We start from the raw sequence: 26,837 nt of genomic DNA, 5'->3' as shown, positions 1-26,837 counted from the left end.
ATTTACAAACAGAAGTTTACTTTTTGCAGACAATCATAATTAATATTTAATATTTTATTTTTTTATTCGCTTTCTTAATAACAATTCTCCATTATTATTTAACAATAATAGTAACATTCCGGGTCTTTATGATAATTGCAAAAATGAATCTTAATTGATTGAATATCCTGAAAGACATCGTAAATTTCCATTGATAATTTTGATCTACCCTCAGAAATCAGAGTCAAAACTTTTTTTCTATTTAACAGTCACATTTACACCGATGCGCGATTCTTTATTATTGCGAATTATTTAATGAATGCGTTCGTCCCAACGTAACAAAAGAGAGGCCGATATTTTCGATCCGCCGCTATTGGTCTTCATATGTTTTTCTCTCGTCACAAGATTGTCGTAGACACATCCTAGGCCTATTATGATTTGAGTATATCTCAACAAACTCATTTGTCTTGAAACACTTTGTCAACGATTAATATATTTCCACAGGAGCAGAAAACTGAACACACTCCTGGAGAATGCGATACAGGAAGCTATGGCAGAGCTGGACAAACAGACGGAACCAAACGAGCCGGAGGAAGGTGCGGATGACGTCACCGACATCACTGACACCCCGAGGCGGAACAAGACGCACAAACTCAAGAAACACAAGAAGAACTCGGCTAAAGTCGACGGAACTCGACTTCGGAGCTCTCGATGACAATAACGTAATAAATTATAGGTAACTAACAGAAATACAGTGTAGACTCCATGTAACGTCATTCGATTTAACGACAAACTCGCTAAAGCGTCGACATCATTTGAATGGTTTAGCTACAATCTAACTGTGGGTGTAATGCATTTTATAGAGCAGTACACTCACTCTCGATAACGACAACAATTTAAGTAATAAAAAGTACCTTTTAAGTTGTCAAAATTAGTGAAAACTACGCAGCTGAGTACGTTCTTTTGTCGCTTTATCCTAACCCGTAATAAACTCGCCTCTTTTTTTTGCATGATGCCATCATGCAAAAAAAAAACTTTCAAAGAAATTCGTTCTTTTGTTCACAAAGGGATTGCGTAGTAGGTCAACTGTTGTATACAAGCTGTATAATAAGTAGACGTCACGGATATAATACGTTATTAAATTCTCAGTTGTTCACAAACTTTGAAACTGTAAACATGGCTAGTAAAAGAAAATCACTGCGTGTTGACGAAAAAGTTTTACTCATTGCGCATGAACTTTTTCTTTTCATTCTGATTTTTTCTCTTTCCATTTAACGACTACTCTCTATAACGCCATAAAATGTACAGTCCCCTTTAGTGTCGTTATATAGAGTTTACACTGTACTTATACAGGGTGATTCGGTCTTTAGTGCGGATATTTTTTTTCGTGGTTCTGTATCATTAATAGAATATAAATCTACAAACAGTTCGATACATTTTATGTAATTTTTTTTTTTAATTTATGTCTCTAAAATAACAAAATAATGTACATATTATTACTAAACAAGATATATTCAGCTTAAAAGTGATCTGGTGACGTCCTTTAGGTATCAAACGAAAATAAAATAAACGCACAATAGGGTGACCCTAAAATTCTGTTCAAAAGTAAATAACTTTAGCTAACGATAATTTTGTTATTTTTGAGTTAAAAAAAAAAAGAAAAAATACGTGATCATTAAATTTTGTTTATGTACAAAATATAAAAATATCCGCACTAAAAAAAATTTCTTCCTGTATAGTAAACGGTTTGTAAGTTGACCTATGCGCGGTAACACAGTTTTGGGTGTTAGCGACTGTATCACTAGTAACCATAGCAACACGTTGACGTCATTACAATCGCGTACGAAATTGCTATTTATTTGACATATTTAATGTTCCGGGCAACCACGGAGCGGAACACGCGTTCAAACACTTTTGTTTATAATTGTACCTACATAGACAAGTGTCGTCTTGGTTCAACTTACTTTCCGGGACTATACCTATTTGGAAAGAGACAACTTAGTTGTATCATGCTAATCGACTATGCTTCGCCAAGGAAATAAAATCATTCATTAGTATACTACGCACAGACTGCTGAAAAGTAATTAGGTGACTTCAATAGGCTAGTTGACACTTTTTTTTAAATGGTCTTACATAGTTCATTATCGTTCTACTAGACTGAAAAAAAATCATATTTTTTTCAAGACGTGATTACATGAAAATTTTAATTTTTAAATGTGTTTTTGACAATACGAGCTAAAACGCCTCCATAAAATCAAAAATTGAATTGAATTGAGCTAAAACGCCTGTCGGCCATGACAGTCTATATTTCAACTGTTTCGTGACGTCACTGTAATAAATCCCATACAAATGGAGCGTTTGACTAAAATATTAGTTAACAATTAGTTCGACGTTTAGTACATCGAGTGTGTTAGTGACGTCACAAAATGGACGACAGCGTTTTTGACGTTTGAAAAATTTAATAAAACACGTGATATTTAAATTAAGTTTTTTTATGAAATCCTTAACTTTTATTAATTGTTATCGAATTTATTAATTGATATTTCGGACCCTTATTCCATGTACTACACGAAATTAATATTGTTTATATTAAATTTGATATGAATCGACTATCCTATTGTAGATTTTTCTTCTATTTCTGTAGGCCTAAGAAACGCATTAGTGGCGCTAATATGCGGCCAAGTGAAGAGAAATTGACAAAATTATAACAATCTATTTACATTAAAAGATAAAAGAAGGCAATTGTCTCTCTCTCTTTTACATTGTCTCTTTTACATTATTATTTTTGAATGGTTTTTATTGTGTGTTGGCTTTGACATGATACAATTATGTTTGTGTTCTTACACAGAGTACTAAATGAGCCGTTTGTTAAAACATTTAGAATAAACAACTGCTTAAATCGAGGCAGGAACCTCATACTAACACAGAGTTGAACAGAGTTGTTCAAATTTTACTAAAATTTTTCAATAAAGCATCGATTCGCGGAGGAGTATCTTATAATAAACATATTAATCGTTTTTCGGGCATCTACATGTTATTATAAGTCGTATAATATTGCCTTGCACAAACCACGGCGGGCCGCTGTATGGTTAGATATTATTTTCAAAGAACAGTAACATTATACACTCCCACATGCTAAGTATAGACACAAACATACTAGACGGAGAGCCAGCGACCGCCAGATCTTCGTCATTTTATAAAAGCTTGTCAGCTCACGCTCCTACCATAGATGAATACCGTAACCAACCATGGAGTTTGGATCGTGGTGGCTTTGGCAGCAAGTTTCAATTATCCAAAATTCGTCGACCACCTAAGTGTAAAGAATTTTTTTTATATTTTTAATGGCATTATATGAATGGTAACCCCATTCGCCAGACACTTGGCTTCGTGGTAACCCCTCGCTAAAGACCCTTGAAGTTTCAAATTAAATAGTGTTTTTCGAAGGATTGCCGTGAAGCTAAATGACTGGCGACTGGGAATATAATTTCTCATATTTTGCCGAGGAAAACATGAAATAATTACATTTTACACTTAGACGGTTGAGGGTCTGGATCCTTATAACCCGCTACCTCCCAAAGCCACCACAGTCCAAACTCCATAATTGGCTACCGTACTTACTTATGGTAGGAATATGAGTTGACAAACTTATAGCTTTTATAAAATGACGAAGGTGGGGTTCACGAGCTCTTAGACTATATAAATTACTCTTCGGTATTGATAATATTTGGCTTGAAAAACAATAATTGTGGGTTTTTAGGGAATTTGTATAATTTCTCTTTGTTAAAAGTGTCGTGTTTTGAAATGAAATAGATAAATTTAAATTTTGATTTTGCAATGCGGTCCGCATTGGTGCGTGCGAGAGAGTAATGGCAAGTTTTATGATGACATTGACTGGCAATCACGTTTCTGGCACATACTGCCATTGGCGTAAGTGACTGACTCAGCCAGTGACTTGTGCAAATGATTACAACCGATTTACAAAAGTGCCAGTAACGCCATCGACGCCATTGACTGGTAATGACGTCGCTGGCACATACTGGCATTGACGTAAAAGTCTGACCCAGCCAGTGACTTGTACAAATGATTACAACCGATTTACAAAAGTACCAATAACGCCATCGATTAAATTAACTAGCAATCACGTCGCTGGCACACACTGGCATTGGCGTAAATGTCTGGCCCAGCCAGTGACTGGCGCAAACGCCATCGCGAGTTACTGTCGTTATCTAAAATTGCCAATATCTAACAGTAATAATATTATGTACAAATAAAATAAGTCTGGTGTCGTTTATTCAAAGGAACTCTTAAACATAGATATTCCATTAAAATATTTAACGGGATTGGTTTTTCTAACTTAAATTATAATAATATCAATAGTGAACGAAGCCTATTAAAAATATCGGTAGCTGTGTACACGTAATCTATATTGTTAGTAACTGTTGAATAAATAATATTAATAATAATATTTCGTCGTTAAGTCCGAGAGTTCTAATCTTATTGTAAATATTTTTTAAACTACCCATAGTCCAGAAATATAAATTATGCAATTATTTAAAAAAAACGACGCCCTCGGGTCGGAAAATTAATATTGAATATCTAGATATCGCATCAGTAAATGTCAAATGTCTGCCCATTACTTCAGCATAATATGACTTTTGTTGTTAAGTAATATATCCCTTGTTTTGTTTGTTTAAAACAGGTTGTTGTCTAGATATATAAACCTAAAAGCCAAATAGTCCAAACACCTGGGCAAAAATGCTATTAAAAAAAAATTGATACTGTAAAAGTTTTTCTGAAACAAAATACTCCGTCTAAGGCGATTATTCAGAATCCTGGCATTCGTATACATCTGGCATTCGTAGACATCTGGCAACCATAGACTCCTGGCAACCGTAGACATAATTAATTCTCTTAGTTAATGATGTTGATGTTTTTTATTTATTAGATCTACTGTAATAGATCTGGGTTATAGTCGATGACTTGGTTGATATAAACGTTAATGGGCATACTAAATACTACGATTTGTTTGACTTAATGCGCCATAGATTTGGCAGTGTGTATTCTAACATATAAATCTTTTATCGAAATTTCAATTGTATTTATGTGTAAAATATGTATATTCCGGCGTTTTACAATAAAAATATAGGAAACTGATGGAAATTTTAGCAGCTAGTTTTAGTAGATGTGATTGAATCACTAAGATCGTGTCCGTAGTGACTGGCAACATTTTGTGTGTAACTGGCAACATTTTGTGTGTAACTGTATTTTTTGGGGTTTGCTAATTGTCAATTGATCAAAATAGTGCCGAAGCTAAAAATTTGAAAATTGAATAAAGCTGTGGCGTCATTGGTCAAAAAACGCGGTGCTTCATTAAGCTATGTAACGACGTCATTATAGTACGGCCGCTTAGAGTTTGTATTTTTGACAGGTCATGATCGAACAAACATATTCAATAAGAATTATTTCGCTATTTTGTCTCATCACTACTATACTGTGAAACTAGCTATCGATCACGACCTGTCAAAAGTGCAAACTCTGAGCGACCGGACTTTAGGAATAGCAATTGTAAAAAAACTGACAGTACACAGAACTGTAATAAAGTCATGACCGTACTAGCGTTTTGCAGTGTTTCGTGATTTTATATACAAGTTGGGCATATTGTTGTGAACGGTTTGTACGGACTCGACCTAACATATTATTTAGATTAAGATGATCTGGCTAAGCTTTATTTATGTCGGATTAAAATAGGGCGTAAATATTCAGAGATTCTATACGAAGAAGTATATAATATTACGTATTATTGTTTTTTATAATATAGATCACCAAAATTGCTGTTTCTTCACATAGTGGCAGAAACAGGATTATATTAGGTAAACGATATCGTTTAGCTGTGTGTTCTGATTAATAATTAATTTCTTTTTTTTTACATTTTAAAAAGATTAAGCAGCTCGCGTTTTGTATCTTAACTTACCTCCGGAGGTTCTATTGCTCGTTTGTAGTGTTTTTCAGATAGCATGGGTACGGTGACGGTCGCCTGTATGACGTTCATAATACGTACTATTATCGTGAATCGCGGCAAACTTTCAAGAGTGAAACGAACTGTCACCCGCACCATCCTACATGACACAAACTGTAGGTGATATTAAAATAATCGGGGCCATTTTAGGGATAAAGTCGAAATTTTCTGGACCATATCGGTGACAGCAAAAATTAAAGGTCCGTGTCACGGGCACAGATGTTGACCTCTGGAGCCATATTGTACGTTTTATCACAATTTTCAATTGCAATTTTGTACAATTTTTGAACGGCATGTATAAAAATATAATGAGTGTGCTATACTATGAATATCCTGTACATTTTTTTTACGTTGTTTGTTTTTTAAAATAATAAATATAATATGATTTCTAGTCAAAATATTGAGCATATTAAATTGTAGATAAACGCGGATGAGATATAATTGACAATAAAACGGGCCTGGCGACATATTTTTAACATAATAAATGCAGTATTTATTTTTTAATTTGGGACAGTACTGTACTTGTTTGCGGTAATATTTAAATTGTAGATATTTTTTTTTTGTTAATAATTTTAAAGACTCAATAGATATAAGTAATTAAGTCTGTAGTAATGTCAATTTGTTAAAAGTATCGTAGTAGCGACTAGCGATGGTGATTAATGCTATTTTACGTTAATTACAATAACAGACTGTTTTTCTGTACATGAATATTAAATTTAGCAATTTTTTTTTTGTATTTAAGTTGCACATGATGTATCAGATGTGTAAGTACAAGCGAAATAGACAAGGAAATTATTGGTGGCCCCACGAGCCAGTTCATAACGAGCTTACAATAATTGTTTTGCAATGCTTACAATATTATAATTTAAATGCTATTTTTAACAAATTCATGCAATTAAACCATCACTAGTAGCAACATTGTATATCAAAAATTCATAAATGTAAAGCATATCATGTTCTGTGCTTATTGGGCGAAACACAATATTCTAGCAAGTTTTGCTATGGGTTATACATCGCTGTATGGCCTGCCCTTAAGTACTCGAGCCTTATGTTTAGCAACTATTTTGCAGTGTAACTCACTTAAAATTTAATATATTAATATGTTTTTTTTATTCAATTATACAGGCGGATAAGAATAAATTAATTAAATTCGACATATTGCTTTTAGAAATAATTAAACTGATACATTAAAGTCAACTTTATTTTCTAACAAGAAAATGGAAACTAACAGCTGATGGAATTATTCGCCTTAAATAAAATAAAATTAATTATCTCTTGCTATGCACATTTTGCATTTTAATTATTAAACCAATTAAAGGCTTATACCATATAAAGGTGACATACCAATCTAATTGTAAAATAGTTTTTTTTTTCACAGGTAGGATATATGTTTTGTTAAAAAAGGTTTATATTTTAATTTAACACACTTTATTCATCACAAATAATATAAATGTAATAATTAATACCAATAACTTAGGGCCTACATGCATTAGTAGATATTATATTGTTTTTCAGGATATTTGGAAGTGTAACAAAGTATACTCCGTCCGTTATGATATTTTGTTTTATATAGGTATTCCTGTCAATTTGCATTTCTTACACCTATAATGTCATTTGCTGCGTTCTGAAAAAAGTATATTTTTATGACAAATGTAAACAAATTATATACATTTTATGTTTTTTATAAATTAGTATTATTGAACAGTCCTTATATAAACTTTCTTTAAAATTATTTAAATAAAAATTTAATTCGACAGACTAATATTGTATTACCTAATTATTATCTGAATTAATTATATTATATACTCACTTAAGACTAATAAATCGTCAACAGTCCGAGAACCCGTTCTCCTAATTCACTATGTTATGAACTATGTATGTTACATATGTATATGTATGTATGTTCTCCAGTCATTCTTTAACTCTTTAACCTTGTCTATTGTTTTAACCTTCTATAATCATACATTACTTTCTTAATAAAAAAATCTGTCAAAAAGAAAATCATCATTACGGACTGAGTATACTCGTCATCGAAGTTGAACAAACAAAATGTTATGTAATTAATTGTGATAAATATAAATAAAGAAGGGATTATATGCGAACATTCGAAAATTAATCTTTTAAGTATATACCATAAGATATTAAACAAATCATCACAAGTTTGTACCTCGAGATATAATTTGTTTATTTATAAAACACTTAGTCCACTTAGTGGGGAGCAAAAGATTTTGTCTTACAAAAAATAATGTATAATTGATGATTTTGATTATTTTACAAACTGTTTCCAGCGTGTAATAACATGATATGAGCGCCATCTATTATTAAATGTTTGAACTGACCTGAAACTGAAACTGAAGCTGGACTAAAAAAATCTATAACAGCAAAATAAAATTTTAAAACTATATACAAACAACAAATAAATAAATATAAATTTTATTATTTTTTAAACATATAAATATAAGATTTTAACAAAATGACATTTAACAGTATGAGTATATTTAGTATAAAATTTGATTTTACATATTTGACCGTTTTTTAATTTTGTACTATTAATAATCATATTATTTTGTTAAAATGAATTGTTGGTATATAAATTGCAATTTCGGTAATTTTAATTATATAAGTGTCAGATAGTAAAATAATAATATGTCATTTAACTTATCTTTTGTAAGGCAGAAATTAAAGACTTCACTTCCCATAAGTGGGTACAATGTATTTTAATTTAATAAATCGAACATTTATGAAATGCTTTTTTAATCACAATAATAATATAATAATAATAATTATATAATAAATAAATAGGTAATGAATGTTTTTTCTAAATATCGTAGCTAGATTTATTAGATCATGTCACGCATGAATAAATTTTGATAGTGAATTTGTTATTGACGATCATTGTTAGATAATGTCTATGTGTACAATTAATTTATGTGATCTTTGAAAATATCTTATATCAAGGATTTATTGAATAGCTTAGGCCGGATGCATACTTTTAACACGCCACTCTATTCGCCACGCAACGTATTGTGAGACAAGTCGACCCTCAACACTATTTTTATCACTGATTAAAATAAGTATTCTCAAACACTCTGACGTACCCCGACCCCTTAAAGAACTTACGCAGATTGAAGGGGTCTTTAAGTTCTTCGTTTTGTGTTCTACCACTTGCTATTTGCGCAGTGGTATAACAAATGCAAAATTGGTCGGATAATAATTTTTCCACTTGGATTGTTCTCTAATCTTTAGTGGCGCCATCTATTTTTTCCCAAATTAATTAACAACCCATATTGGGCTCACTGTTAAGCACGAGTCTTCTCTTAGGTTATGCCTTAGTCCACTACGCTAGCCAAATGCGGATTGGCAGACTTCACGCACACGGAAAATTAAGAAAATTCTCATGTATTCAATTCAGGTTTTCTCACGATGTACTTATTTCCATCATTTTTTTTGTTTTTCCCAAATTTTTAATTACATTTCATGTAATGAAATTATTATAATTATTATTTGATTTATCTCAAAATGTCTTGCGTAGTATAGAAACGGCATGTTAAAAATATAATTCGGCTTTTACTGTTTTTATATTTACGTATTTTACGGCCGAGCAACGTAAGGCTTACTTAACGTTTGAGCACACCTTAAAATATTGATGGCTTATTACAGTAGAATCTTTATTTAAATTTTAAGTAGTGATCAAATGTTAAAAAGCTTTTAAGTATTCGGATGCTTAATATAGGGATTCCACTTAATTTTTCCTATAAAATAGATATGTCCCAAGATATCGTATTAAATGTTAAATGGATATTGTTTATTGATATCGGATGGACAGCGATCCCCCAAGACGGTATTATGTAAATAATTCTTATAACTGTAGTTATGTATAGTATTCTATTTCATGGAAATTAATGTTTTATAGATTAATAAAGTGTACAACATAAGATTATTTATTTGTTTTGCTGTGTACATATTTTTTTTTTCAATAAAATGTACCTGTTTTTAATTTATGATTTGATTTTTTATTCGTCTCCCTTTAGGACATGATTTCAGGAAAACAGATTACACCCTACATGCTATAGGCATCTATACTTATAATAAAACTGTACCAGGTCAAATTCTGTTCATTGAAGATGTTTTGAAAAGTTTTGTTGGAGGGCATTATAGGTAATTATAATCGATACTGAAGTCAAAAATATTCTTTTTCGATATTTTGTCTATTTGTTGGTCGTTGAAACTACTGAATGAATTCAAATTAAACTTGGCACGGTTTTCTGACGGAAAAGGTTATAGGATACTTTTTATTGCGAAAATAAAATAAGAAGGAGTTTGTATGGAAAGTCCTTCATTTTTAGAGATACCAGTTTTAAAAATTAGTTCATAAATCTTTTAAAAAATACGAAATATAATGTGATTCAAAAAATATTAAAATATTACCCCTAAAGTGGTGAAATAGGGCTTGAAAGTTTATATTGATTTCCACGCGGACGAAGTCGCGGGCGACCGCTACGATACTACAGCCGTCCTTGATGAATACTGTTTACCAACAAACAAATTAAAAATGAGGGTACAAATCGCTAGTCAATTCACAGTTCACATACAATTAGTTTTAAAATAATGAAAATAAATTTGATTAATAAGCTTAGAACAACTAGATATGGTAAATAAATTTTGAATAACATTTTAGAAACAAACCATACATAATTTAAAATAAATAAGTTTCTACCTTCATTTTCAATTTCTTTGTTAGTAAACAGTATTCATCAAGACAGGCTGTAGTATAGATAAAATAAAAATTCAATATGAATAGATGAAACATTAAAAAAAATACGCAGGCAGGTCATCTCCCCTCACGAAAATCCTAGGAGAGATCTTGTTTTCTCGGTCTTGTTATTCCAGCCCCTTTCGGGGTACTTAACGATTATGGGAAGTTTTTGTAAGTATTACAACCATGTAACAATAGATGGCGCGCATGATTTAAGTATGAAGTATTGCAACACACAACACGTGCCTGAAAACAAATACTTATCATAAAAAAAATACGTGTGGCACTCGGGGGGTAAAGCTATTGCATTTTTTATCAACATATTATGCAATAAATTATAATTATTTATTTATTTTATTTATGCAGTATTGTTTTCTTTAGAAAATAATAAATAAATAAATAAAAAAGATCTTTACGTTGAGCTGGAATCGATCTCTGTTCTCTGTTCCCCTTAGTTTTACACCACTTGTCCAGTCCAATATGATAACGTCGAATTGTGTAATCTTGATGTACCTACTGCTTGGGTGTTAGGTTTATTTTCGTTACGGAATTTCATGATACAGTCGTCGCGCTCAAGGCCCGCGATGAAAGCTATGCAATAGCTTAAAAAGTAAAATGACGACGATAAAACTTCTTAAATTGGCTCAGGTTAGGGTTACCGGCAAAGACGTACCATCTAGCGATTTAGCGTTCCGGTACGATGCCGCATAGAAAGCGTCGGAGGTACGAGTAGATATGGGTCATCATCATCATCATTATCGACCCATAATCGGCTCACTGCTGAGCTCGAGTCTACTCTCAGAATGAGAGGGGTTAGGCCAATAGTCCACCACGCTGGCAGACTTCACACGCGCAGAGAATTAGGTACTTACCAACTATTATTACTTATGTTTTAATGGGTACCTACATACCTAACTACGCAACTAATGTATTAATCGATGCAGTTAGCACATAACAAAGAGTATAATAAGTATATGGGAAAAGAGAGCCCTCTTGAAGATTTTCGGTGGCTTAAATTGAAGCGCCAACTGCGGTTTGGAGTAAACTTATAGGTACTACTAAAACAGCGGCAATTTTATTTAAATGGAGATTTTTAATCGAGGTTTAATAAAACTCAAAAAATATTAAAAAAAACGAATTGAGGAAAACAAATAAAAAAAAACAAAAAAAAATATATATTGTGATGTAATCCATTCCCCCACCCGGGCTCGAACCCATGACTACACCTATTCATACGTAACTTTCTTGGAATCCGTTCGACCATGTTCACCACTGGACCAGATGACAGTTCATGACCATGTTGAAATTAATATACGCTTACTTTGTTATACTCAATAACTTACAATCGCAACCAACACAATTTAATTCATGATCATACTGTAAAAACTGTTTAAATAATATTCACGGGCAATCGGACAAAACTGAGGAGTCAAAATATTTTTATTTAAAAAAATAATTGCAGAATAAATATAGAAAAGTATATGAAGTCGTAACTAATTTGCAGACATTATTTGCTATCAAACGCATTAAGGACTGGAAAATGACTTGGAAGAAAAACGCCACTGCTCCATGTTTTGCCTCCCCATGAATATCACATACTATAAATATTTTGTTCCCGGACATAATATAAAGATTATTACTTCATATCATCTTAGCCATTTAGCTAATATTGTTGCGTAGTTGCCATTTGTTACTTAAAAACTAACCAAACACTCTATGTTAACTTATGCGTCACATATTTTATTAAATGAAGAAGTTTGATTTGCAAAACGATTTAAATATATATTTCATGTAGTGGTCTATGAGATTATTACAGAGGTACTATTTTTTTCATTATCGTTAAAATTATTAAATATTACGAAATGGTTGCAAATATTGATACTGGGCACACTAAGATTAGCGATGGAATTGCTGCCATCTGTTGAGATATTTTTACCAACTTAGTCGAAAAGTTGTTTCACTACTAGATCTAGATGGCCTGTAAGTCAACAAATTGCTCAGAATGTATGGAACTGTCCCCCCCCTGGCACATAATAATGGCAGCAAATTAATTTGTTTACCTAATCCAGTGCAATGAGAAATTATGGGAATGTGATAATAACGATAGCAGCGCCATTATCTAGCTTATATTAGTTGTACTTAGTAGGAATAATAATTTGGCAGCTTGCCAGTCATTGAGTATTAATTACCTACTATAGTAGGCAATACCAGGCAATACATAGAAACTTACTGGGATCTAAGTAGGCTATGACTGTATTATATAATTAACCGACTTCAAAAAAAAGGAGGAGGTTTTTCAATTTGACCGTATATATTTTTTGATTTATTTATTTTGCTATCATCCGCGAAAAGTCGACGAACCCTTTGCAATTGCACGTTGTAGAGTCGACATTTCCTGAGGATGCTCCGGTTTCGGGGTGAAACGTACGTAGAGAGTATTTTGTCGGACCTGGGTGACGTTGTCGCATGGGTTCGTCGTCTTTTCGCGGATGATAGCAAAATAAATAAATCATTAGGTATATAATCATGATGAACTTTCGCAAAGTAACGCCTGCTTCTATCCAATATGACTGTATTGTTTTTCGTAAAAATGACAATAAATAATAATAATAATAATAATAAAATTCTTTATTTAGCTGAGTACATACAACTGAGAAAAAAAAAACATACAAATTAAGTAAACAAAAAAAAAATCGATTTTATTTAATTTTATTGGACTGCTTTTGTTCTACAAATATTTTCACTAAACTAATGAAGCTATAGCGTGCACAAGGGTTTCAACCAGGGTATGTATGAACTATAACTGCCTCGTTGGTCCAGTGGTATAACCACTATATTGGCTTAAACTATAGTGGCTTCGGATATTGAAGACTAGACTGCAATGCACTTAGACTGCAACATCACTTACCATCAGGTGAGATTGTAGTCAAGGGCTAATTTGTAAAGAATAAAAAAAAAGTCCTGGTTTCAAATGTTGGGAAGGGCTCAGAGATTGAGTTTTATTTTCTTTCTTATTCTTTTTGTTAGCCCTTGACATCTCACCTAATGGTAAGTGATGATGTAAAATAAGATGGAAGCGGGCTAACTTGTTGGGAGGACGATCCACACCCCTTTCGGTCTTTACACGACATCGTACCGGAACGCTAAATCGCTTGGCGGTACGTCTTTGTCGGTAGGGTGGTACGACCACGGTCGAAGCATCCCACCAGCCAGACTTAGACCTGTTAAGAAAACTTTTATCGGCCCAGCTGGGGATTACTGTATGTATCTAATTGTATAAAATCTTTAAAATTAGATGTCACCAGCACCTCGTCTCGTTCCTGAACAAAGGTGGCTAATTGTCTTAATTTTATTTAGCCTACAAATAATGCCTAAATATTGTCTACAATGTCGTGTTGTATGTTCAGAAAGTGTAACAACTATTTATACATAAATAAGTATATAATTTAAGTAAGTTCGGATCACTTTTTGCGGTGATTTTGTAGGCACGTAAGGTAACTTATTTATGTCATCATAATTTTTTTCATCATTATCAACCCATATTCGGCTCACTGCTGAGCTCGAGTCTGTTCTCAGAATGAGAGGGGTTAAGTCCACCACGCTGGCCCAATGCGAATTGACAGACTTCACACACGTAGTCCTCACGATGTTTTTCCTTCACCGTTTGAAACACGTGATATTCAATTTCTTAAAATGCACACAACTGCAAAGTTGGAATTGCATGCCCTGGATCGGATTCGAACCCATACCCTCCGTAATCGGAGGCAGAGGTCATATCCATTGAGCTATCACGGCTTTCTTATTTATGTATCTATAGTTTAGTCCAATTAGTTTCAGTAATAGTTATACCTACCGTTAAGTACACTTATCTAAAACCATGTCAGAAAAACCAATTGTCCAACCAAAAACCGCATCTAAATCGGTTTATCCGTCTAAGATGATCCGTCCTCAAGATGACACATCATTCAATCTAATAATAACTCCTCTATTGCGTAGCCTTTTGAAATTGTTTTAAAAATATGTTAGCTTAAAAATTGCGTATTCTATAAAAATCGGTTTTTACTTTAGATCTGGGATAATTTTATGCGGTTTTTAACTTACTTTGACCTGTCCACGATAAACTTTACACGTAAAATACGTAGCTCAAACGATAGTAGGTGGGTATAAAATAAAAAATATATTCTGATGAAGCAGTAGTCTTGTATTTGAAGTGGTAACAGACATTAGTTTGAAATTATTTCATTTGGCAAACAGATATTTGCTGAAAATCATAGAAAAATGGCTAAAATATTTGTACTTTTCGCTATTTTCATCGCCGTGGCCGTTACCGTCCAATCAAAGTCATTAAGGTAAGCATTGCATTTTTTTAATTATGTTGTAGCATAATTTTACATTATCGGAGGTATTATAATCGGAGGTAGAGGTCATTAGATCAAAACAACCGTAAATAAACAAATGCACTTCAGGTTCGCATGTCTAGAACTGACTGCCCAATACGTGGCTCTGCCTTTTAAACACCCTGTTTCACTTTTTACTCACAAAAATAGAATAAAATAAATATCTAGGGGGCTCCAAATGAACAATAACAAAAGTGATTTTATGCTATTTGTAGTGGAAATTAGTGTAGTGGTATTTTTTTGCAGTGGAAATGACCTCTGCCTCCAATTCCGGAGGGTGTGGGTTCGAATCCGGTCCGGGGCATGCACCTCCAACTTTCAGTGTGTGCATTTTAAGAAATTAAATATCACGTATCTCAAACGATGAAAACATCGTGAGGAAACCTGCATACCAGAGAGTTTTCTTAATTCTCTGCGTGTGTGAAGTCTGCCAATCGGCATTGGGCCAGCGTGGTGGACTATTGGCCTAACCCCTCTCATTCTGAGAGGAGACTCGAGCTCAGCAGTGAGCCGAATATGAGTTGATAATGATATCTACCTACTAATATTAAAAACAGGTCTTTGTGGTATTGTAGAGAGTAAACTCCGGGTCAACCGAACCGATTCTGAAAATTTCGTTACCACTACAATATAGAAAGCCACGTTATTTGTAAGTGTCAATAAGCTATATTTAATACCCACATTCTCCCAGAAATGGGAACTACGCGGTATAAGTTTGCCGGTTAAGGCAAAACGTAGGTAATTCTAATTACTTAGGTAGCTATATTCAAATCATTGTCAATTTGTAAATGTTTTTTTCTTTTAATGCAAATAATGATTGATTGATTCATTTCAGGAAAGCAGAGGAACCGTGTCATGACTGCGATGAAGTAAGTTCTTGTACTTTTACACTGCTTTTTGCATCAAGCTAAGTTTCATCTACTTGTGATTGTGAGAGTATACTTGGATATTAGGTGCCGTATGAAATTAACTACTTGCCGTAAAAGATTAACTCGAACAGATACCTACAAACTAACAGAATTTTGGTTCTGGTAAAAAGACACCCTTTTTTCATTGACACACCTTGCTGATAACTCTTTAAAATTTAACAATACCTACTTAATATTATAAATTTTTTATATTGGTCACCTCCTTCGGACCGTGGTCATAGCCTAAACGGCTTTGAAACATAAGGTCCCGAGATCATAAGGGATTTATATAGGAGGGAGATGGTTTTGTAGGATGTAGTTATAATAGGAGTATTATGAAAATAAATATGTTTACACTTACAGGTACACACACGAGCGAAGAGAGGCAACGGTAACGCACCGAACGTTATAAATGCTGTATCAGGCCTCATGTTTAACATTCTGGTAAGTTAATTTTATTTTATACTTCTTTATTGTCTTTTTAGGTATGATACTTAACTATGTCCCCGATCCCAACGCCTATTGTAGATCCAAGTGCCGGAAAAATGTCCTTTACGATCCAGACGATGACATAATGACCGACAACGCTTCCTAGGCAAAACAAACACAAGCTACACAGCGTCTTCGTTGGCGAAGACGAGGTCCCCGATCAGTGGCGTAGCTTGCCTTGGAGGGGCCCTGTATAAAAATTAGTTTTGGGGCCCAATAGACGAGCGGCAAATCCCGAAAATCTCTTTAACATTTTTTTCATTTTCCGAGAAGCACCAGATTAAGTGAGATTGTGCATTTTTTAAGTACTAATTTTTGCTTTCAAACTTGGGGCCCGTATCATTGATACATTTGATACGGCGGTAGTTACGCCCCTGTCCCCGATATCGTCCCCGTGACGTCATCCGGACGTTGGCTTCTTAACTTAACTTAACTCAATATTGAGTTTATGTCACACTGATAAGTTATATTAAGTTTAGTAAAAAATGTATATTTATATTTAAATAAAATAAATAAAAATAACTCACGATCTCAGGGGCGTCCGGACTGATACACTCAGACCAAAACACCCTTCCAGAACAGCCCTTTAAGCCGAGGTCCGTGTCTCAGTGGAGACGGCCTTTAAGAGTCGTTCCGTCTATCTCTTCTGCTTTTACCTTGGGCCCCATCAGGCGATGCTTTAGGTCCCATTAAGGTGCCTAGTTACGGCACTTAAACACAATCAGAAAAAAAATACCCAATAGAGTTTGAACATTTGTGGTGGTAGATAGCACGTGACACGGGTCAAGTACAGATCCCTAATACTCTCAGACCAATTATAGAAGGACCTGTATCGCACTCATAGTCACGAACAAAATTGTCTGTCATTTTCTGAGGAAAACGAGCTTAGATTTTGTATATATCTTATACTAAACTAGAAGTTTCTGCCCGTTTTTTACACAATTCACTTACACAAAAAGGTATTTTTACGGAGCTCTTTAACCGACGAACACGATTACAACTATTTAACATCGATTCTATAGAGATAGTTTTTATAATCGCATTAGATCGTTGATCATACTTTGGCAGAAAAGTAAGTTCTAGTGAGGCAGGTGCTATACAATAATTGGTCTGAGCTAATACTTGAAGTATGAACTTATATTTTCCTCGGTTTACTTAGGGTGACCACCCACTGACAATTTAAAAAAAAATTTTTTTTTAAAAATTGGAAACGTTTACAATTTAGTTGGACAACTTTATTTTATAGAATAGCAGCCGTCGACATTCAGACGCGGTGTTGCTAGCGCGGTGCGTGTACGTGAAAATGCGGAAAAAAGCGCTCTAATTGCTCGTTTGATAAAAAAAAAGAAAACAAAAGAAATCTTTTTGGGTGCATCCTATTTTAAGTAACAGATTAGACTGTGGACGGCATCATACCTTACATTTTAAACTCGGATGTTATCCAGATATTTTTTTTTCATACTACAGAATGAGTATTTCCTCTTTTGATAGGTATTTAATAGCACGCTTAAGTCTCACTTAAATAAATTCTTTAGACCCTACGACACCCAATTTGGTTTCCTACATGGTTTGTCTACTGAGAGTGCTGTTTTGGGGCTGAAGCATGCTGTCACATACTATGCCAGGAGGAAGACTCCGATTTACGCGTGTTTTCTAAGGCTGTTTGACTTGTCTAAGGCATTTGACTAATGCGGGGCGGCACCAACAGCATTCTTGCAATGATTGCGAGCAGGTTGGACTGTAAATATGTGAATTACTGCTGTTCCGTGTCAAATGGATTGGAGCGCCAGTGACACACATGTTACGACTACAATTTACTTACGTTTGCTATAGTTTAGTAGTTTTTAAGTTACATTAATAATCTACTTTTTTACTAACATATCTATGAGCCTATTGAAGCTTGAAATAAATTATTATTATTATTATTATACATGATTTTGTACAGCTCAAGGACCCTCCAGAGCCACGAATGAGGCACCGAATCGAATGCCTTTTTATAGTCAATCCAGGCTACGGCAAAATCCTGAGATACAGGTTTATCAAACTTAAATCATAGTCCTCAGCACCATTGTAAAAGGACTTATTTTAACAATAAATTTCATTTCATTAGGTACTCTTTTATTTTTGGCGTGTTGGTGTTTTTCAGTTGTTTGAGGTTGGCAACATTGAGCCGTACTAACGAGCGTCGAGCAGTCGGCCCTATGCTATGAGTCGGCCTCGGCCGATAGTTGGACAACTTTTTAATTGTGTGTCCAATTTATTAGTTGGACGATTTAGTTGGACAGATGTGCGGGCTCCCATACAACGCTGTACCTGTTCTATACTCGGCCGATTTAGTAGGCCAACTAAAAGTTGTAAGTGGGCTCTTAGTATGATGAGTTTTATCATCACAATCAATACATTGCTTGAAGTACAACGATGAAGGCACGTAGGTAGTTTATTTTTAGTCCGCTAAAACAGATTTCGGGACCGAAAGCGCCGGATTAAGGAGGTCTAAGGGCAGACGAAGTCTCAGACGTACGCTAGTTGACTTTTAATAGCCATGTTACTCCATTTCAGTAAAATAACTTATTTTCTTTCTAGGACACAAATTGGAAGTACATTGCACAGATTAATGCCCAAAATGCTGCTGCACAAAGCGCTGCTCAGATGCCGATGGGTGGACCGGGAAACGGTGGCCAAGGATCCCAAGGAAATCAAGGATACCAGGGACCGCAAGGAAATCAAGGATACCCAGGAAATCAGGGACCTCAAGGAAATCAAGGATACCCAGGAAACGGTGGATATCAAGGAAATCGTAGAAACCAAAGGAATTTCGACTATTACTCGTAGGTACTACGTAGGTCACTAATAAATGGCAATGGTTATGCGTAATGGTATAATATTGCTTATCCAGATATAACTGCTAAACAAGTTTGCATAAATATATAGAAATATTAAATCTAAACGACCTTAACAACTAGAAAAGAAGTTGATAAAGCGAAACCTTTTTATTCATCACCCTACATTTTTTCCATCTATCACGTGTTGCATTATGCTGCCCACTCACCATCCAACAAATTAACGTGCCTGCAGCGCTAACTACAGGACGTCCGATAAAACTGATTGTGTGTTGGTCGCGATCTGCATTGCATGATATCATGCACATCGCGACCAACACACGTCCTCCTTGAGCTTGGATTGGAAACTTAAGTTGGATACAGATAAAGTAATTATTAATTAATTACATTTCTGTCCAAGTATCAATAATAACTATGAGCTTAATCAAATCTTAACTCAAATATTAATCTATGTGCGATCGATGTGGATGTTCTGAGGTTCTCTGTCTACGCTCCTTGACTTCAGTGACTAGTGTAGTAGAGGCAGCTTGAGTGGTCAGCGCCGACATATAAAATATAAATATATAAATTATTATTTTTGTATTTTTTAATTCTATGGTTTGAACCGAAATAAAAATTTATTTATTGATTATTAAGTAATACGAGTAGGTATGTATAATTCTTCAAGCTCTGCTCCCGGAGAATTGGAATTATTACAAATTAGTATTTATATATTAGTGTTATCTGTTTTTATATTTTAATATGTTAATATTAAAAAAACAAGCTGTAATAAAGCAGAGAAAAATAATCATTGCATAATATTATGATTTACTTGAAGGTAACTTTGAATGCAACATTTTAAAGTTCTTTATCAATCAATGTATTTAATCGAGGTTTATTATTATTGTAATTAACAATGTAAGTTATTAACATATAATTTATTTTTAACTGTTTGTTGTTCTGTGTTGATGTGTATAATATACTAAAGTATAATAAATGAGTAAGAACTGAATGTCTGTGTGTTTAATAAAATTACCAACACTTGAGATGCAGCAGGCTGGTCTTATTCGACAATAACTCAACAAAAAAACATACATACAGAACCTCCGCCTTTTTGGAAGTCGGTTAAAAACATGATGTATATCTACTCTATACAGGGTGTCCCGTAAATTAGTACGACATGCTTTAAAGGCTGATCACTGACATCAAGGCCAACTAAAATAACGAAATATATGTCAACCGAATTTTTACAGTTTTCAAGTTAAAAAAATACAAAAATCCCTACCTTCACTGCAATTTAGTCGTACCATGTGCTGAAAAAATACTCAAACGTTGATTTTGCACTTGCTAAGGAAATTTTAATTTTTTTCTACTACTAAATATTATTTTTTCTATAAAATGGGCCTAATTACTTTACAACTAGCTTAAAATTATGTTCATTTAATAAGGATTCCAAAAATATTAGACATTAGTACATTATTTTTAGAACGTGGCTATTTTTACTCTGAAATGGGTGGACTTGGTAACAATCGTTACTTATTAAAATTTGTTACTGCTACCTTTTTTTTTTATTCTTTCCAAGTTAGCCCTTGATTACAATCTCACCTGATGGTAAGTGACGATGCAATCTAAGATGGAAGCGGGTTAACTTGATATGAGGGGGATGAAACTCCACACACACAAAGTCCCCTTTTTCTACACGACATCGTACCGGAACGCTAAATCGCTTGGCGGTATGTCTTTGTCGGTAGGGTCTTAATCTCCCACCAGCTAGACCTGGACCAATTAAGAAAACCTTAATCGACCCAGCTGGGGATCGAACCCAGGACCTCCGTCTTGTACATCCGCCGCGCATACCACTGCGCCACGAAGGCTGTCAAAAACTTACTTCATGTATCACTGTTAATGTAATTGTAAAATGTAGTACTTACATAAACGAATGGAAGAGCTGCTTATGTCCCAGCAGAGTCGTCAGGGTCAGAGTGGTCCTAAATCGCCGAACTAACACCTAACGTCATCTAGAAGTAGGAAGGTAATTACGTATAGTATGACGCAAACTTTATGACGTTATGGAAATATGCTCTACTAGCTGACGCCGCGCGGTTTTACCCGCGTGGTTGCCGTTCCTGTATGAAAAGGGATAATCTACAGCCTATAGCCCTCCTCGATAAATGGGCTATCTAACGCTGGAAGAATTTTTCAAATCGGACCAGTAGTTCCTGAGATTAGCGCGTTTAATCAAACAAACAAACAAACTCTTCAGCTTTATAATATTATCGGACTACAGGGGCCTCTTAAGTGTCACTAAATCTGGAGCGTCACGGAGATAAAAACAGGAAATACTGTTAGAGATTTTCGGGAATTTCTACGTGTCTATTGCCCCTACCTCCCCCTAACTAATTTTGATACAGGGTCCCTGCAAGGCAAGCTACACCGCTGCATGGTTCCAAACATACAGTTTGGTGAAAGACGAATGGACGGACTAGGGAGTCTTAGTAACAGCACAGAAAACATATGTACAAGTACAGAAGATTCAATCACAATATTTTTTTTTTGGTTAATAATATTACAAACGACGAACGGGCGAGGCACGTCGCGCAGCGTGTGCAAAAACGTCCGGTCTGAACGGCGACACTCGCCTGTTTAAGTCACCCCAGGGTGACGCGACCATGTACCTGTACGTATGCGCTAAAACACAAAGTGCGCCAGACCTGGTACTGTTACCAGGTTTTTTTTTTATTCTTTACAAGTTAGCCCTTGACTACAATCTCACCTGATTGTAAGTGATGATGTAGTCTAAGACGAAAGCGGGCTAACTTGTTAGGAGGAGGATGAAAATCCACACACCTTTTCGGTTTCTACACGACATCGTACCGGAACGCTAAATCGCTTGGCAGTACGTATTTGCCAGTAGGGTGGTAACTAGCCACGGCGTAAGCCTCCCACCAGCCAGACCTGGACCAATTAAGAAAACCTCAAAACCCAGGACCTCCGTCTTGTAAATCTATCGCGCATACCACTACGCAACAGAGGTCGTCAAAACAAAACGTTTTGGGTAAGTACCTACGGAACCCTAAAAACACGTTGGGATGAGAAGTTGATAATGTTTTAATTTCACGTCAGTTTTAACCTACTCTTTATCTGGGATAATTTTATGCGGTTTTTAGCTTACTTTGACCTTTACATGATAAACTTAATACGTAAAATACGTAGCTCGCTATGATAGTGGGTATAAAACTAATATATACTCAGATGAAAATGTTAGTCTTGTATTTGAGGTGATAACAGACATTTGTTCGAAATTAATAAATATTTAATTGTGAAAATCATAGAGAAATGGCTAAAATATTTGTGATGTTCGCTATTTTAATCGCCGTGGCCGTTACCGTTCAATCAAAGTCAATAAGGTAAGCATTGCATATTTATTGCTTTTACCTTTTTTGTAAAATTTTAAAAAATTCACAATGTCCTTTAATTTGAATAACCTACCTTATTTCATCAGTCCAGTCCCAGCGATACTAATTTTAGTAAAAATAAAAAAATGTGAGAATAAAAATAAAAAAATGGCTCTTTAAGTTTAAATTCTGTAAAATTGCCAAAATATTGTATTTGTAAATTTTTGTAATCTTGTTTTTATACAAATAAATGATTGATTAATTAATTTTATTGTAATTTAACGTTTTGGGCTAACCCCTCTCTTAATTCTTAGAGGAGACTCGAGCTCAGTAGTAAGCCGAATATGGGTTGATAACGATTGTAATTTAACACAATTAAAATTTTTTTCAGCAAAGCAGAGGAAGCTTGTCATGACTGCGATGAAGTAAGTTCTTGTATTATTCTCATACTGCTTTTTATATTTATTTGCATGAATATGTGTTTACGTGAAGGATATGGTTTTATTCAAGCTATAATAAAAAACTTACTATAGATTAGAATACTCAAGTACCTAGCGTTTGAAAATGCTGTTAGTAATTCAAATATTACTATTTATGTTAGGCTTTAGTACCTAGATAGTTCTAGATTCTAATAAACTCGAACAGATACGAAAAAAATACCATTTAGATCATGTTAAAAAGGCATAAACTTATTCGTACCTAGCTAATACTCCTACTTTATCTTTAAACTTTTATCTCTATTCGTTCCTACTCTTTAAAAAATGGACAATCAATTGGTATTAAAGTTTGATCAGGCCAAAAATAATAATAACCCAACAATTTTACGATTAGAATGAGGTAAGAGTAACCAGGCGAGGTCGTTATTGGACCATTGGTTATGAGACTTCGGATTACAAAGTCCCGGATTCGAGTCCAGGGTCGAGTTATAAAATATTGAGCTTTTTTCTAGGAAATTTTTAGTAAAAAATTTCATAAATCAAAAAATAACTCGACGGTAAAGCGGCCAGATTCATCACCAAGGGGTTCGAACCCCGCCTCGTTGGTCTATTGTCGTACCCTCTCCAAATATAGTCTTTAACGACTAGTTGGAGGGGAATGGGAATATTAGTCATATAAAAAAAAGATATGGGAATATTCTTTAAAAAGAAAAAAAAATGTTCATAAAAGAATTTAACATCATCGGCGTACCACCAACTCGAATAGGAGCAGCGTGATGGGTCTAAGGCCCATATAACCTCAATTATCAGGGAGGCCCTGTAGGAGGCTGTTAAGATAGGTATTGATAGGATAGGTATTGATGAAGATGTTAATTTACTTACAGGCCCACAAACGAGCGAAAAGAGCCAACGGTAATGCACCGAACATTATAAATGCTGTATCAGGCCTCATGTCTACTATTCTGGTAAGTTACTTTTATTTTATACTAGCGGACGTCCGAAAAATCACGATCCTGTAAAAAATATATAAATAACTTTAATTGATTAAAAAAATTTTAATAAAAAAAATTCAACCGACTTCAAAAATATATAACATACTGACTAAACTAAAAAGCGAAAAATAACATAATACTAAGTTCTATATATCATATTATGTTCTAATTGATGATCAGTTTGAAGGCGGTGCTAGCCCGATGATGTATTTCTCCAGGATCCCATCATCAGATCCTGAAATGGTGACAATGGGACCACCTCAGGAGTATACCCTTTCAAACAAAAAAAGAATTATTCAAATCGGTCCAGGCGTCTTCGAGTAACATACATACAAAAAAAAAAAAAACATACAGACGAATTGAGAACCTCCTCCTTTCATCCGAATCATTACACAAGAAGTACATAAGACAAAAGAAAATCTTTATAACATTGCAATTGTGCATCAAGAACAATAACTATTAATAAAAATTAATTCGATATTTTTTTTTAATTCTTTACCATTTAGCCCTTGACCAGAGTAAACTGTGCCTTGACTACAATCTCACCTGATGGTAAATGATGATGCAATCTAAGATAGAAGCGGGCTAACTTATTAAGAGGAAGGTGAAAAGCACACCTCTTTCGGTTTTATACACGACATCGTACCGGAATGCTAAATCACTTTGTGGTAGGTACTGCTTCAGTGAAACAGTGTTTCAGCTGAAGCAGTTATTATCGTTACCAGTGCAGTTATTATCGTCCATCACTGGATCTAGAACCTTACACGCTTAGTTAGTCATTAACGTCAATATCATGAGCTCAGTTAACTGAGAACATGACTATCCCTTATTACTATCCCAAAGAAAACTTTAACTACTTTATACTTTGACCTTTGTTAGTCTCGTACCTACGCACCATGATCCGAATTTTTTAACATTAGTGATCTAACATTCAGCTATTATAATATCACCAAGGTCTAATAACTCTTAGATCATAACAACAGTTATCGATTTGATTTCTGAAACTAAAATCTTCAATTATTAACCTCATGCTATAAATACTGGCCGTGTTACTAAAATAACAACTATTACCATTATAACTTTATTACCAATTCATTAAAATAACTTTATTTCCCTTCTAGGACACAAATTGGAAGTACATTTCACAGATTAATGCCCAGAAAATAGCTGCACAAAGCGGTGCTCAGATGCCGATGGGTGGACCGGGAAACGGTGGTGGCAATGGTGGCATGCCTAACAATTACAATGATTACGGTGGCCAAGGACCCCAAGGAAATCAAGGACCCCAAGGTTACCAAGGACCCCAAGGTAACCAAGGACCCCAAGGAAATCAAGGACCCCAAGGGAATCAAGGATACCAAGGAAATCAAGGACCCCAAGGAAACCAAGGGTCTCAAGGATACCAAGGATACCAAGGAAATCAAGGACCCCAAGGAAATCAAGGACCTCAAGGAAATCAAGGATACCAAGGACCCCAAGGAAATCAAGGAAATCAAGGACCCCAAGGAAATCAAGGGCCCCAAGGAAACCAAGGGCCCCAAGGAAACCAAGGGCCCCAAGGAAATCAAGGATACCAAGGAAATCAAGGATCCCAAGGAAATCAAGGACCCCAAGGAAACCAAGGATACCAAGGAAATCAAGGGCCTCAAGGAAATCAAGGAAATCAAGGGCCTCAAGGATACCAAGGATATCAAGGAAATCAAGGACCCCAAGGAAACCAAGGGCCTCAAGGATACCAAGGAAATCAAGGGCCTCAAGGAAATCAAGGATTCCAAGGAAATCGTGGATACCAAGGATACCAAGGAAACCGTGGATACCAAGGATACCAAGGATACCAAGGAAACCGTGGAAACCAATGGAATCAAAGAGGGAACGATTATGACTACTACTCTTACTACTAAGAGACGATGACTACGTGTATGGTCAACTATTATTGTCTAATGTTGACCTCTAGTTGTTCATAGTTAAAATTAAAATCGGTCGAGCCGTTTCGTAGGATACCCACAAACACCGTGACACGAGATTTTTATTATTGGACTAGCTGACGTTGCGCGGGGCTCACCCGCGTAGTTCCCGTTCCCGTAGGAATATGGGAATAATATATACACTATAGCCTTCCTCGATAAATATCTAACAGCGAATTAATTTTTCAAATCGGGCCAGTAGTTCCTGAGATTAGCGCGTTCAAGGAAACAAACAAACAATCAAACTCTTCAGCTTTAACATATTAGTATAAATTAAAAAGAGACACTTTTAAACAGTATTAACATTATATATTCAAGTGGTTAAAGTTTGAGAAAATATTTTGATGCTCTTAAGTCTAGCTCTCTAGTCTCATTTGAAAATGTTAAGTTTAACTACAAGCAATGTTTTTGGTCATTGTTGTAATTGGCAATGTCAGTGTAAATCTGTAAATGCAAAAAATAACCTAATAGCCCAGTGTATATGACTTCCTTCGATTCAGAGGGCAAAGGTTTGAATCCGGACCGGGGTATGCACCTTTAACTTTTCAGTTATGTGCATTTTAAGAAATGAAATATTACGTGTCTCAAACGGTGAAGGATAAACAACGTACCTACCTGCAATCCTCATTCGGCCGAGTATGGGTTGTTAATCATGATGTTACACATCTTTACTGAAGTATACCTA

The 26,837-nt window shown here is 34.7% G+C and overlaps 3 protein-coding genes across 4 annotated transcripts in view; all 3 read left to right on the top strand.

Annotated features, from left to right (window-relative positions):
* The window catches only part of LOC112054766 (uncharacterized), a 96,635-nt gene extending 86,639 nt beyond the window's left edge, over positions 1-9,996 (top strand). Inside the window, exon 9 of one of the 2 annotated variants that reach the window (XM_024094656.2) lies at positions 484-9,996. In XM_024094656.2, the coding sequence (XP_023950424.2) occupies positions 484-694 (211 nt within the window). In that variant the 3' untranslated portion in view covers positions 695-9,996. The remainder of the gene's footprint in view (positions 1-483) is intronic. The other variant, XM_024094657.2, reaches the window with a different exon arrangement.
* Positions 9,997-14,961: 4,965 nt separating this feature from the next.
* Positions 14,962-20,270, top strand: LOC112054765 (N66 matrix protein-like). Its single transcript, XM_052884679.1, has 4 exons — positions 14,962-15,100; positions 15,984-16,017; positions 16,420-16,500; positions 19,129-20,270. The coding sequence occupies exons 1-4, from the start codon at positions 15,030-15,032 to the stop codon at positions 19,375-19,377; spliced, it is 435 nt and encodes a 144-aa protein (XP_052740639.1). The 5' UTR covers positions 14,962-15,029; the 3' UTR covers positions 19,378-20,270.
* A 2,378-nt stretch (positions 20,271-22,648) lies between these two features.
* LOC128198578 (collagen alpha-1(VI) chain-like) lies at positions 22,649-26,837 on the top strand. Its single transcript, XM_052884697.1, has 4 exons — positions 22,649-22,771; positions 23,151-23,184; positions 24,081-24,161; positions 25,310-26,837. Exons 1-4 carry the CDS (start codon positions 22,701-22,703, stop codon positions 26,087-26,089), a joined length of 966 nt encoding a protein of 321 aa, XP_052740657.1. The 5' UTR covers positions 22,649-22,700; the 3' UTR covers positions 26,090-26,837.

The sequence above is a fragment of the Bicyclus anynana genome, chromosome 12, assembly GCF_947172395.1.
Source record: "Bicyclus anynana chromosome 12, ilBicAnyn1.1, whole genome shotgun sequence".
NCBI classification, from domain to species: Eukaryota; Metazoa; Arthropoda; class Insecta; order Lepidoptera; family Nymphalidae; genus Bicyclus; species Bicyclus anynana.
Note: the sequence above shows the minus strand (reverse complement) of the source record. Positions and strands in the feature narration are given on the sequence as shown.